This window comes from Setaria viridis, chromosome 8 (assembly GCF_005286985.2).
Source record: "Setaria viridis chromosome 8, Setaria_viridis_v4.0, whole genome shotgun sequence".
NCBI lineage: Eukaryota > Viridiplantae > Streptophyta > Magnoliopsida > Poales > Poaceae > Setaria > Setaria viridis.
Window position 1 is genome coordinate 36,715,367 of NC_048270.2, and position 13,427 is coordinate 36,728,793.

At 45.7% G+C, this 13,427-nt stretch overlaps 1 protein-coding gene across 1 annotated transcript; it reads left to right on the forward strand.

Annotated features, from left to right (window-relative positions):
• The first annotated feature begins 3,116 nt into the window (after positions 1–3,116).
• On the forward strand, positions 3,117–4,920 carry LOC117867045 (3-aminomethylindole N-methyltransferase). The gene is made up of 4 exons (XM_034751363.2): positions 3,117–3,597; positions 3,719–4,038; positions 4,243–4,307; positions 4,417–4,920. The coding sequence occupies exons 1-4, from the start codon at positions 3,182–3,184 to the stop codon at positions 4,711–4,713; spliced, it is 1,098 nt and encodes a 365-aa protein (XP_034607254.1). The 5' UTR covers positions 3,117–3,181; the 3' UTR covers positions 4,714–4,920.
• Positions 4,921–13,427: the final 8,507 nt, after the last annotated feature.

Genomic DNA, 13,427 nt, shown 5'->3' on the forward strand with positions numbered 1-13,427 from the left:
ATGGTTAGGCGAACGTTTGATTCAAGTTGTCGATTAAATATGGTGGTTTGCTTTAAGTTTAATTTGCCAGGTTGAAGTAATTATTGCTATCTGCAACAAGTTATAACTTGGCTTTTGTACAGCTAATTATCTTATCCAAAATCCTACATCATGAAGATCATGACCGATTCTCATCATGGAATCAGCGGGTGCCATGGTGAACAAATTTGAACATGTATTTTCGAACAAATTCATAAGTCGTCATATAAACATGTATTTAGAAAATATGACCATCTAGCCAGTCCAAAGGTACAACAAGAGAAGGTAATGTTGCTTACGCATCCATGTTTACCTTCATCATTATGTTACTGATTGTGGCCTCATATCATTTTAAAATTTCTAAGAATGCACCTTCAATTTATTTTTCTTCAAACGCCACCGATTGTTGTCTTTGTTCATCATTTTCTAAGTGGTCGAGGTTGTTATACTCAAATAGAAACATTTCCTAGAGGGGCCAAAACCCTAGCCTATTGAAGAAATTTCTAGAGGGCAGCTATATGGTCATTGGCAATAAAAAAATACTCGAGAATCCTGGAAGATATTCTGTGTAGATGTAGCTGTAAATCCCTCTCATCTTCTACTTGCTTAGATGATGCAATGTTCAGCTTAGGAGACAAGCTGCTAGAAGACATTGAACGCTAGAAAATCTCCGAGATTCCCGAGTGTTTTCTTTTCAATTAGTTGTTGTCTATTACCACGAGTCCTGAAGTGGCCTTGGCATTACTGTTCACCGTTGGTCATGGTCCAATAATTCAGCCGGTGGCAAAAACGAACTTTTGTCTACTCCTTCAGTACCGGTTCAAATTTAGAACCCCCAGAGACTTTTTAGTACCAGGTCATAACACCACCCGGTACTAAAGGCCTCTTCTTTAGTACCGGGTGTTATGACCTGGTATCAAAAAGTTTAGAACTTTTACTACCGGGTCATAACACCACTTCAAAAGGAAAGCATATATTTTGAAAGCATATATACCTCCATCACATGTGCTGCATAGGTGGGATGGCAACGAAAGGTCACGCAAGGTTTGAGGTCGTGGGCTTGAATCCCACAAACCGCGCACGACGCGAGGCTTTCTTTTTTGGCGCAAAACAAGTTAGTAGAACTAAAGGGCCTAAAGTACGGGCGGAATCTCCAGTAGTGTTACATGTGCTCGCTCAGCTCAGTCTCTCTACTATCTTGATGCTCATGCAATGCAATGCACTAGTAGCTGAAGAACTGAGCAATGCATCCCGTTCAGATTCATTGCACGAGGACCAAGCACCCTCTGGACATCGATCCTTCTCTTTTTTTTTTTTGACGTCTATTCCTTTGCGCGTGGTACACGCGTAGCAGGCTAGCAGCCAAGAACAGGATCACGTTTTTTAGGCATATTCCTTTCCACGTGGTCCACGAGTAGCAGGGCTAGCAGCCAAGGGCATGCAGGATTACAGTGAGGCACGTAGATCCAATTAATTCCACAAGGCGTTAAAGCTTGTCACTGTATATATATAAATATATATATGTAGAGTAAAAAATGGTACTAATAGGATTTTAACAGGTGCCAAACGCATTGACACTGGGTCTCTATTTAGATTTGCCAGTTAGAGGCAACAGAGAGGAACCAACCACCGCAAGATGTACTACGTTGAGCAAAGCAACAGAGAGGAAGAAAGAGGGGGAATTCTCACCGGCGAGGACTCACTACTAGAGAAACCACTATAAATCCCAAAAAATATACCAGCTAAAACAAGACTCGATACTAATATTAATTACCATTAGTAATGGGTGTAACTTAAGCTGGTATAATTGTGGCGGATGTATGGGCTTGGGGCCATTTGTACTGGTTGCTGGTACCAGCTGATACTAAAGGGTACGGGTGAATTCATAAGGGAAACATCTCTTATTAAAATCACCTCTTACTAAGATCACATTTGCTGTGTAGGTGAATCGGTAAGAAAGCTACATGCGAGACTTGAATCATACGCACTGTACCGGAGGCACACGCATAATTTGTGCATGGCATGGTCTACCAATCGTATCTGCCACATGGGGTCATGGGGTCCATAAAATGGAAGTAGACATGGTTGTGTATATATAGCATTATGTATATATTATCGAGGCTTGATGGCTTGCTTTTAGGCGAGCCATGATAAGACTGAGATTGCGGTAGCTGATCTTGCGGACTTGGTGACGTTGGTGTTTCAAATCGGGATAAAAGGGTCCCCAACGAGGTGGCTGAAAGAGGACTAAATCCCTCGAACCCTTTTATCCCGGTTTGTAATACCAACCGGGATAAAAAGGGGTCTTTTATCCCGGTTGGTGTTTCCAACCGGGATAAAAAGGTCCCCCACGAGTTAATACAAAAGGATTGCATCCCCTATATAGTCAAATATGCTGTGTAGGTGGGATGACAAGGAAGCTACGCGCGAGGCTGGAGGTTGTGGGTTTGAATCCCACGCAGCGCGCACGCGCATATTTCGCTTGACTTGTAACCGGGACTAAAGGCCAATTTTCTACCAGTGCGTTTTCAAGCCGGCTAGCGTATGAGAATATATGTGGCGGTGTGGAATGACATCAGTACATTTAACTTAACGTGCCGGTGTACAAAAGCACCGGTACGATTACTTCACTATTTGTGTCGGTTGTATTCCGCACCGGTGCGAAAGGACATAATGCGCCTGTACACTTCCGCCCGGCACATATGAGCCCAAGCAAATGACGGTCTCCGCGGTTGTGCCATCCAGCAGTAGTCATAAGAAAGAAAAACATCTTTAGTTGCCTTACGTAAGGCAATAAATTAGAAAGGAATTAACATGCTCACGTCAGCAATTAGCTTGAATCTAGGAACCTTGGGTACGTGAGATGAGATCGGTATGCTAGTCTTTTACAACTTAGATGACTGCATGTTTAGTTAATCTTATCTAGTTTGTTGGCTGGCTTAGATGCCATCATAGTTTCTTGCCATCGGGGCCTCGTTGTTGCTGGCACTGGCAGGCAGGGGAGGATGTACCAGCGACGACCCATATCCAACCGCCCATCTTACCTACTACTACGGATTCCCTCGAACAGAACCCTTCTCTATATATGCACACAGTCGGTAGCAACGGAATGCACGCACAAGGAAAAGCACGTTACCACATAGAACACAACTAGTTGTTAGCCATGGACAAAATTGGGTTTGTCAATGGTGCCGGCGTCGACGAGGACTCGACTTGCTTGCACGCACAAACACTGGTCTACGCCTACAATGTCAGCATGGCCGTGAAGGCGGCTGTCAAGCTCGGCCTCATCGACGCCCTCAGCGCCGCTGACGGCAACGGCCTGACCGCCGAGGAGCTAGCCAGCAAACTAGTCCAGGTGGAGGACAAGGCCGAGTCAGCTTCTCTGATCGGCCGGATCCTCAGGTTCCTGGCGTCCTTCGACGTCGTCAGGTGCTCGGCCGACAAAGCTCCTGACGGCACGGTGCTGTGGCGGTACTCGCCTGCACCGGCGTGCCGGTGGCTCACCACAAACAATGGTGAGGGGTCCCTTGGCCCAATGGCTGTGTTCGCCGTCGATGAGGACAACTTCTCGTCCTGGTCCGTTCTAGTTTCATACTAACATTTACGATATGTTTTATTAATTATAATACAAGGATGCAATTGAGAACCTAACAAAATATATGCATCTCCCGATCTTTATGTTTTTCTACCCATGAAGGCATCACATTGCGGATGCAGTGGCCGGTGGTGGCAAGAAGACGCCGTTCGAGCTTGCCCATGGGGGCACGCCGGCGTTCGAGTACTTTGGAAAGAACCGGCGTCTGAGCCTGCTGTTCGACCGAGCCATGGCCCAGCAGTCACTGCTGGTGATCAAGAAGCTGGTCGAGCATCCCAAAGTGTTCGACGGCGTTGGGGTGCTCGTCGACGTTGGTGGGGGCACCGGTGAAACGCTAGCGTTGATCAGAGACCGGTACAAGCACATCAGGGGCATAAACATGGACCTAGCTCATGTAGTCTCTGAGGCTCCGTCCCTTGAAGGTAGCCCCTCGTCTATGTACATGCTACTTCTTACTTGCATTTGATGACTAAAGGAATTAGTAAGATTCGGACGATAAACTGAACAAATAATCCAGAAAAGAGTTTGTTTATTTAAGCAAGAATCAAAGTCGTTCAGAAATTGTGGCTAAGACAGTGCATGGGATACAGTGGTGCGCATCACGTTTTTTTAATAAAATTTCACAGGCGTGGAACATGTAGCTGGAGATATGTTTGAAAGCGTACCATCTGGAGATGCAATTTTGATGAAGGTAAGTTTGAACATATACCGTTAAATTTCACGAACTTTTCATCCCAACCTACCATGCGAATAAATAAACAAAATACAAGATTACACCTGACTAGTCCATGTGTGTGTAGTGGATGATCCATTTGCAGAGTGACGAGGAGTCCATCTTGATCCTGAAGAATTGCCACCGTGCTCTCCCAGATAACGGGAAGGTGATCGTCATTCAGAGCATCCTGCCGGAGACCCCAGAGTCGACTCCGGCTGCGCGAGATTCGTACACGATGGATATCATCATATATGTCAACTTCAAGGGAGGAAAGGAGAGGACGGAGCAGGAGTACGCCAAGCTTGGCGCGGCTGCAGGCTTTTCTGGCTTCCAGAAAACTTACATCTTCTGCAACATTTACGCTCTTGAGTTTACCAAGTAGAAATGCATGTTTACCGGTTGTTCGGTTGACTAACAACTTGCTCCCTGGGTAAGCAGGCAGGCTAGTTTTTATGTTTTCATGGGTATGGTTGTATAACAGATTGCAACCATGCATCTTCTTGGTGATACTGGCATTGCGGACTTCATGGGTATGGTTGTAACTCCTTGGGGTGATTATGTACTGCTTAATAAAGTGTTATTCCTACTATTGATAGTTACCGGATCGTTTTATGTTCTAGCTCCGATCCGTTCCACAATGTTTTTCCAAGGCCACAATGATAGTAATCGGTCGTACAAATAAGCTATAGAAGATCTGACGACCCAATACCCAAATCACAGAAAACATTATAGTAGATTCTATGGGCCGACGGACTACGGTGCCATAAATCATTTATAGCCCCGGTGAAAACAGCTCCCAGGCTTTGCAACCAGTCCTACGTAATCGGTTCTACACCTAAGCTATTTTTAAAGAACGTTATACAAGTTCAACAAATCGTTGCAAAATAAATAAAAAAAGCAGCTGGCCACTGCCGTAGTCCGGTGCTGCTGTAAAAGCAGCCAAGCTTGGCACGGCTGCAGGCTTTGCTGGCTTCCAGAAGACCTATATCTTCTGCAACATTTACGCTCTTGAGTTTACCAAGTAGACATGCATGTTTACCAGTTGTTCTGAGCTTGCAGCCTGGGTAAGCAGGCAGTCTAATTTTATATATGTTTTCAAATTAATAAACCATTCATCTTCTTGGTGATGAACTGCCATTGGGTACCTCATGGGTATGGATGTATCTCCTTGCGGGTGGATCATGTATATTGTTATTGCTACTATTGAATAATTATTCATGCCCGCCAGAACGTTCTTCACACTGGTGGAAAAACCACCTTCCATCCTCAACAAAAATCTCGATTATTCTTGGACCCAGAGCTAAAGAGGCTTTAGTCCCGGGTCTAAATTTCGTAGTCCGTGGTGACACCTTTAGTCCCGATTGGTGATCTTTAGTCCCTGCTAGTGTTACAAACCCGTACTAAAGTCTCCAAGTGCTTTAGTCCCGGTTGGTAACAGCAACCTGTTACCAACCGAGTCCCGGTTGGTGGTCACCCACGAGTTACTACAAAAGGATTGCATCCCTACTTAGTTAGATGTGCTATGTATGTAAGATGGTAAGGAAGCTACGCGTGAGGCTTAAGGTCGTGGGTTCGAATCCCACACACCACGCACATGTATATTTTGTGTAAAAAATTACGTGACTTGTCACTTGCGACCTGCACATGTGGGGGTCCTCCCGGGAATTTAGAATATTTTTTTAGTGCAAAATCCTTTAATCCCAGGTGAAAGATCCGGGACTAAAGGTCAAGACCGGACCTTTAGTCCCGAATGATTAGTTCAGGTTGGGAAAACCGAGATCTATGAGGTTTTCAACCAGGACTAATGCTTGTTTCTCTACCAGTGTCACCATATGGCGTCGACACAATCAATCGCTTTGTGCAACCTGAAACGTCACTTAATGCCGTCGTTCCCATCTGTCACCATATGTACTTGCATTTGGAACAACCTGTTCGGCATGGATGAGGATGCAGGCCTATCCAGGCTGCACCCAATGTCCAAATCACAGCAAACGTTATAGAAGATCTATGCCACAAATTATTCACAGCGCCTGTGAAAACAGGTTTCTAGGGCCAATTTTTGCTACCGCTCCTATGTAATCAGTCCTCCAAATAAGATTTTTTTAAAGGCAGTTTATCTAACCAGTCAAAAAAATTGTTACCAAATAATAAATAAAAAAAGTATGTGGCCACCACCCCGCTCCCCTGACGCAGTCCAGTGCTGCCATACGAGTGGCCGCCACTTGCGCCTCAAAGTGGGGCCTCTGTCGCATGACAACGCCACATAGAACATGAAGGGAGGGAGAAGAAATAATGGAGAGGGAAGAAAGATGTCGCACACCGAGTGAAGGCATAAGGAAAGGGAGTGAAGATATAATGTAGAGAGAGAGGGGGAATGTGCTGCTGCTAATTTCTTGGTTCTACGCACGGCCATGGCTTTGATTTTTTTTGGCTTTGTTTAATGAGAGGGTAGGATGAATTTTCTCCTTGTTTCATAGTTTGTCCCGAAATTGCTAGAAATCCTCATATTCGTGGACATCTCTCTGATGGGGATTCCTTGGTGTGGCTTTATGATTGCAGGGGTGTGTCCTCTATCCAATCTTTGTACGCCATCATAAAGTTTAGAGGGGTGCAGCCTATGATTGTTCCATCTATTTGGACGGTCAAGGTACCACCAAGTGTGTACGGTTCACGTGCCTCTCATCCCAAAGCAAGCTTATAACTATCGGCAATCTCCTGAAGAGAGGCATAGTGAAACCATTGAACCGTCAATTCTGCTCTGAAGATGAATATGTACAACACTCGTTTTTCGAGTGTGCAATTGCACGATGTGTGTGGAGATATATATAAGTCAAGGTTATTAGGTTTCGCCGTGAATGATTATTTTAAAATGACTAGTAGATGGTTATCAAATAAAAATCTTGAAACCAAAAACTAAATCTCTCTAAGAGTTTGAACTTTATGGTTAACTAGAAATGATTCTGCGTTTCACAAGCAGAGATTGTCGGACATCAAGGTGATACTGAGAAGAATCTGGCACTGTACAAAGTAGTGGATGCCGATGTTCCAGGGGACTTTGCATACAGACGCAGCCCGGCCGCCCATGGTGCATGTTCTTGGAGAGGGCGTTCCGGACTGTAGGAGGAATAGATTGTGTATTGGGACTTGAGGGGCAAAGGCTCCCCCGATATATATGGCAGTTTACGATACGTATATCTACAACTACTGAATATACTCTAACATCTCCACGCAGTCACAGTGGGAGCACTACAGACGGTGAGATTGGAGAAGAAGGTGAAGACAGGAGCCGACGGACTGACATCCCCCCGCAGTTGTAACATCAGGGCGGTGTGGATGCTGCGACTGAAGAGAAAACTGGCGAGTAACTCATGCGGATGATAGCCCTTTGTACCGATGTCGAGGAAGCCGAGCATGAGGACGAGTAGCCGTGGTCGAGGATGCCATGCATAGAGTAGCCGTGGTTGACGTATCTATCGAGATTGCCGAAGACGAGAAAGCCGCACAAGAAGCCGAGGTTGCCGAAGACGAGGAAGCCCCACAAGAAGCCGCGGGCGCACGAGAAGGCACCATGAGGATGGTGGCACAACGGGGAAGACACCAAAGACGAGGATGGTGACGCGTTGATGCAACTGTTGAGGAGGTCAATGCCGAAGTCAATGCAGTTAGGGAAATGGGCGAGACATTCCTGGGTTTGCCATGCCCAAGAACGCATTGGGGATGATGGCACGCACCAGTATTGCCAATATCAGACGTGCAAGGTAGAGGGCACCGACCATGTGTCAGCGTCCGAGGGACTAGCAGAGGAGGCCGGCAAGACAGTTGCTAACATAGAGTGGCGTGGGTAGAAGGTGCCGATGCAGCTTGCTGTTGCTGGAGTAGACGAACGAGGTGGAGATGAGATGATGTGTTGGCGATGAGGTAGTGCTGGACAAAGTGAGGAGGTAGACCCAGATGATCTGGCACAAGTCCTGATGATCCGGATGACGTGGCGGTAGAGCTCGAAGGAGACAGTGAAAAACTCGAACAGCTTGACAAAAACCATGCACGCAATGTGCACAATGACGTAGTGGTGGATGGGGCACACATGCTGTCGAGAAAGACAGCGTGGACGTGGTCAACGACGTAGTCGATGGCGATGAAGATGCAACAGTGAGGAGGACCAGGGAGAGGGCGGCGCTGCTGCCTGAAGACGCGATGAAGATGCAACAGCGAGGAGGACCAGGGAGAGGGCGGTGCTGCTGCCTAAAGAGGTGACGCAGCCACAACCCTCGTGTCGGTGGTGGTGTATCGTACTTAGGACAACCGCCCCAAATCCTCACATGTCGCGACTGTGCGCTGATCGGCTGATCAGATCGAGCGCACATGTACCAGATGATGGATGACGATGCTGCATGGGTGTTGGAGAAGACGTCCGGTGACGATGTCGAGAAAGAAGTATGCGGAGTCGATATGGCAGCAGGCGACACAAACCTGATATCTGATCGGGAGAAGAAAAAAACAGCAGCAACATCTCGCTTCGAAGCCAAAGGGTACGTGTAGCAAAAATGGCCTCATCCCCCTATCTTCTTCTCCTTTTGTCCCACGATGGTCAACGGCCACAATGTGAGACGGAGGGAGAGAGATAAAGTCAGGGCAGGGCGAACCAAACCCACAGGCGCGGTAGGTGATGTTAGAAGTTGTCGTCGTGTGTGATGCGGTTTGTAATCGTTAGAGATATTTGTTGTTATGGATTATGGTTTGGCTGATAGATAGAGATAGAGATAGACTTCTTGTTGTATTTGAACACCAGCTGGATCTCTATATGTAACTCTCTCCCTTGTAATCTGTTGGGACTTTCCCCCTATATAAACATGCAACCACGGTGAGCCAAGATAGGCAACCGTGTTCTGATCTTTGACATGGTAATAAGAGCACTTCTTCCATAGTACATCTACAACACCACCACCACCTCACTCAAAACCATATCCCTCTCTCTCATGGCGTTGTCGTCGTCTTCTACCCCATCATCGGCGCCGCTTGGAGCTCCTGTTGCGGAGAAGCTTACACGGGAGAACTACGTCTTATGGAAGGCACAATTCCTTCCTGCTGTGCGTGGTGCGCAGCTCTTGGGGATCTTAGATGGATCCATCAAGGAACCGGCCAAGACCATGGAAGTGGTGAAGGCCGACGACAAGAAATAAATAGTTGCCAACTTGGAGTATGATCTATGGGTGGCCAAGGATCAACAATTCCTAAGCTACCTACTCAACTCCATCACCAAAGAAGTTCATGACGGTGAGATGGCATCTCATATTCTCAATGGGCTTGATATTGAATATAATCCTTTTGTCCCGTTGATGCATGGTCGATCGAATCCCCTTCCTCTCTCCGAGCTATACTCTCACTTGATGTCTTACGAGATGCGTCTTGAGGCTTACAACGAAGGGGGTCAGTATATGTCTTCAGCAAATTCAGCATATCGTAGATGATTTCAAGGATGAGGAAATGGAGGACGTGGCAATGGAGGCCGCGGTCGTGGGTGCAATAATGGTGGCCATGGTGGACAAAACTGTGGCAGCACCAATCAGCCAAATCAGCCCAAGAAAACTGTGTGCCAGATTTGCAATAAAGTCAGTCATGAAGCACCAAGATGCTGGTATAGATACGAGGATGACGGTCAAGAAAACACAAAGATGGCCAGTGCTACAGCCACTGGTTTTGGTTATGATACTAATTGGTATGCGGATAGTGGCGCCACCGACCACATTACTGGAGAGCTTGACAAACTGACAGTCAAAGACAAGTATAATGGCCGAGAACAAGTTCAAACAACCAATAGTTTAGGTATGAAAATTAGTAATATTGGTCATTCAACTTTACGTACCCCTAGTAGAAAATTGCATCTTAAAAATATTCTCCATGTTCCTAGTGCTCACAAGAATCTTGTTTCGGTCCATAAACTAGCATTAGATAATAATGCCTTTCTTAAATTTCATCCTAAATTCTTCTTTATTAAGGATCAGGAAACGAGGAAAATCCTTCATCAAGGTAGATGCAAAGGAGGTCTTTATCCACTAGAGTCTATCTCTTCAGACGAGGCCGGCAGTAAGGAAGCTTATAGCGCCATTAAACCATCCACCTCTAAGTGGCATAGTCACTTAGGGCATCCTACTTTCCCTAATGTTCAGCGTGTGCTTAGTCATAATAATCTTCCTTGTGATAGTACTACTAGTTTTGAGTCGGTTTTTGATTCATGTCAAATGGTTAAAAGCGATCAACTTCCATATTCGAGTTCAATAAATTCTTCTAAAGCTCCACTTGATCTTGTTCACTCTGATGTTTGGGGCCCTACACGAATGTCTATTGGTCGTCATTCTTATTATGTGAGCTTCATTGACGACTATAGTAGATACACTTGGATTTATCTTCTAAAAAAGAAATCTAATGTAAAGACTTTCAGAATCTGGTTGAGCGAAAGCACAACAAGAAAATTGTGTCTATGCAATTCGCCTGGGGAGGTGAATATGAAAATTAAGCTCTTCTTTTCAACAGATCAGCATAGCACATCGTGTCTCGTGTCCCCATGCTCATCAGCAAAATGGATTCGTTGAAAGAAAGTATCGCCATATCGTAGAAGTCAGCCTCACTCTCCTTGCAAACACCTCAATGCCTCTTAAATTTTTGGATCAAGCTTTCTTGACAGCTACCTATCTTATAAATATTCTTCCAAGCAAGGTTCTTAATTTTGAAACTCCTATAGAACACCTGCTCAATGAAAAACCCAATTATAGCTCCCTTCACATCTTTGGGTGTGCTTGTTGGCCGAATTTACGGCCCTACAATACTTGCAAACTAGCCTTTCAATCTATCAAATGCACCTTCCTTGGCTAGAGTTCCATGCATAAAGGCTATAAATGCCTAGATGCCACCACTGGTAGGATCTACATCTCGCGGGATGTCATCTTTGATGAATCAGTGTTTCCTTTTGCTCACCTACATCCCAATGCAGACGCCCTTCTTAGAAAAGAGATCTTTCTTTTACTAGATCATCTCCCTCATCCAGGGGATGTAAGTTTCAATGATCATATTACTAATACTACTGACCCTTTGCTTGATAGCACTTTGCAAAAAGTTTTTCAGGAACAATCAGTACGTGGCTGGGCGACAGGCGGTGCAAACAATCCTGGCGGTACTTCCCAGGATGATCTGCTGCACAGTCCAGGCATATCCGGCATGGAAACCCGCACTGCTCTGCCTGCTGTTCCGACCACGACTGCCACAGTTCTCGCTGGCCTGACCGTGACCACCCCGACCTCTCCTGGAGCGACGCGTGCACCGACCGCGACCGCGCTGACCTCTCCTGGCATGTGTTCTGGCCTGACCACGCCCACCCCAACCTCTCCTGAAGCGACGCGTGCACCGACCGCAGCCGCCGCGATCTCTTCTAGCACGACGCGCGCGCCGACTGCGCCCACCCTGACCTCTCTTGGTGTGCGTTCTAGTCCGACCACGACTGCCCCCAACCTCTTCGAGCGCGACGCGCGTGCTGACTGGACCACAACCGCCCCGACTGCGCCAGATCCAGCCTCCCTGACTCCACCACGTGGAGGGTCTTTGCGCTAGCGCCCGAGTCCTCGTCGCTGTCCGATGCTGATCTGGTGCTTGGAGATGTGTTGATGGTTTCTGCTTCGCCACTGAGATGGAGAACATGGCTCCAAAGTGGCATAACTAAACCAAAACAATTCAAGGACATGGTCAGGTATGGTTTATTTTTGGCTACTAGGGAACCACAAGATTTTTATGAAGAACTATGTGATCCTAGATGGAAGGAAGCTATGCAAAATGAATTTGATGTTGTCATCAGAAATAAGACTTGGCATTTGGTTCCAGAAAAGAAGGGTAACAATATTATTGATTGCAAATGGGTGTTCAAAATTAAAAGAAAATCAGGTGGGACAATAGACAGATATAAAGCAAGGCTTGTTGCAAATGGCTTTCGACAACGATATGGTATTGATTACGAAGATACTTTCAGTCCAGTGGTTAAAATTGCAATTGTCAGGCTTGTTCTTTCAATTACTATTTCAAAAGGATGGTGTCTCAAACAGTTAGATGTATAGAATGTGTTTCTTCATGGTGTTCTGGAAGAAGAGGTATATATGAGGCAACCCTCGGGTTTTGAAAGTAAAGGAGCTTCACATCTTGTTTGCAAGTTGGACAAGGCTATTTATGGTTTGAAGCAAGCTACACAAGCGTGGTATGCAAGATTGAGTTCTAAGCTCATTGCTCTTGGTTTTGTGGCGTCAAAATCAGACACCTCATTGTTCATTTATCAAAGGATGGAAGTCACAATTTATATGTTGATTTATGTGGATGCTATTAATGTCACAAGTTCATCAAGTGAAGCTATTGCGGCATTGCTAGTTGATCTAAAAAAAGACTTTGCCTAAAAAGATTTGAAGGTGAATTGTTTGAGTTCAGTTGACAGTACAAGGTATAGAAGTGTTGTTGGTGCATTACAATACCTCACGCTTACTAGGCCTTATTTAGTGTTCTCAGTGAACAAAGTCTATCAGTTTTTACATGCTCCCACTACTATGCATTGGACTGTTGTGAAAAGGATACTTTGGTATATCAAGTCTACTTTGGATCTTGGACTGAATTTCCACGCGTCACCTCCTACCTTGATTAGTGCATTTTCTGATGCTGATTGGGCAGGAAGTATTGATGATAGAAGGTCCACCGGAGGTTTTTCTATTTTCTTGGGTCCGAATTTGATTTCTTGGAGTGCTAAGAAGCAAGCTACTATCTCAAGATCAAGCACAGAAGCTGAATGTAGGTCTATGGCAAATGCCACTGCTGAGTTGATATGGTTGGAGTCCTTATTAAAAGAACTTGGGATATGGATAGATCAGCCACCTCGCTTATGGTGTGACAACATGGGCGCCACATACTTATCGGAGAATCCAGTGTTTCATGCAAGAGCTAAGTATATAGAAATTTACTTTCACTTTGTTCGAGAGCGTGTTGTGAATAAGCAACTACAAGTACGGTTGGTTGCTTCCAAAGATCAACTTGCAGATGGGTTCACCAAAGCATTGCTATGTGGGATGCTAG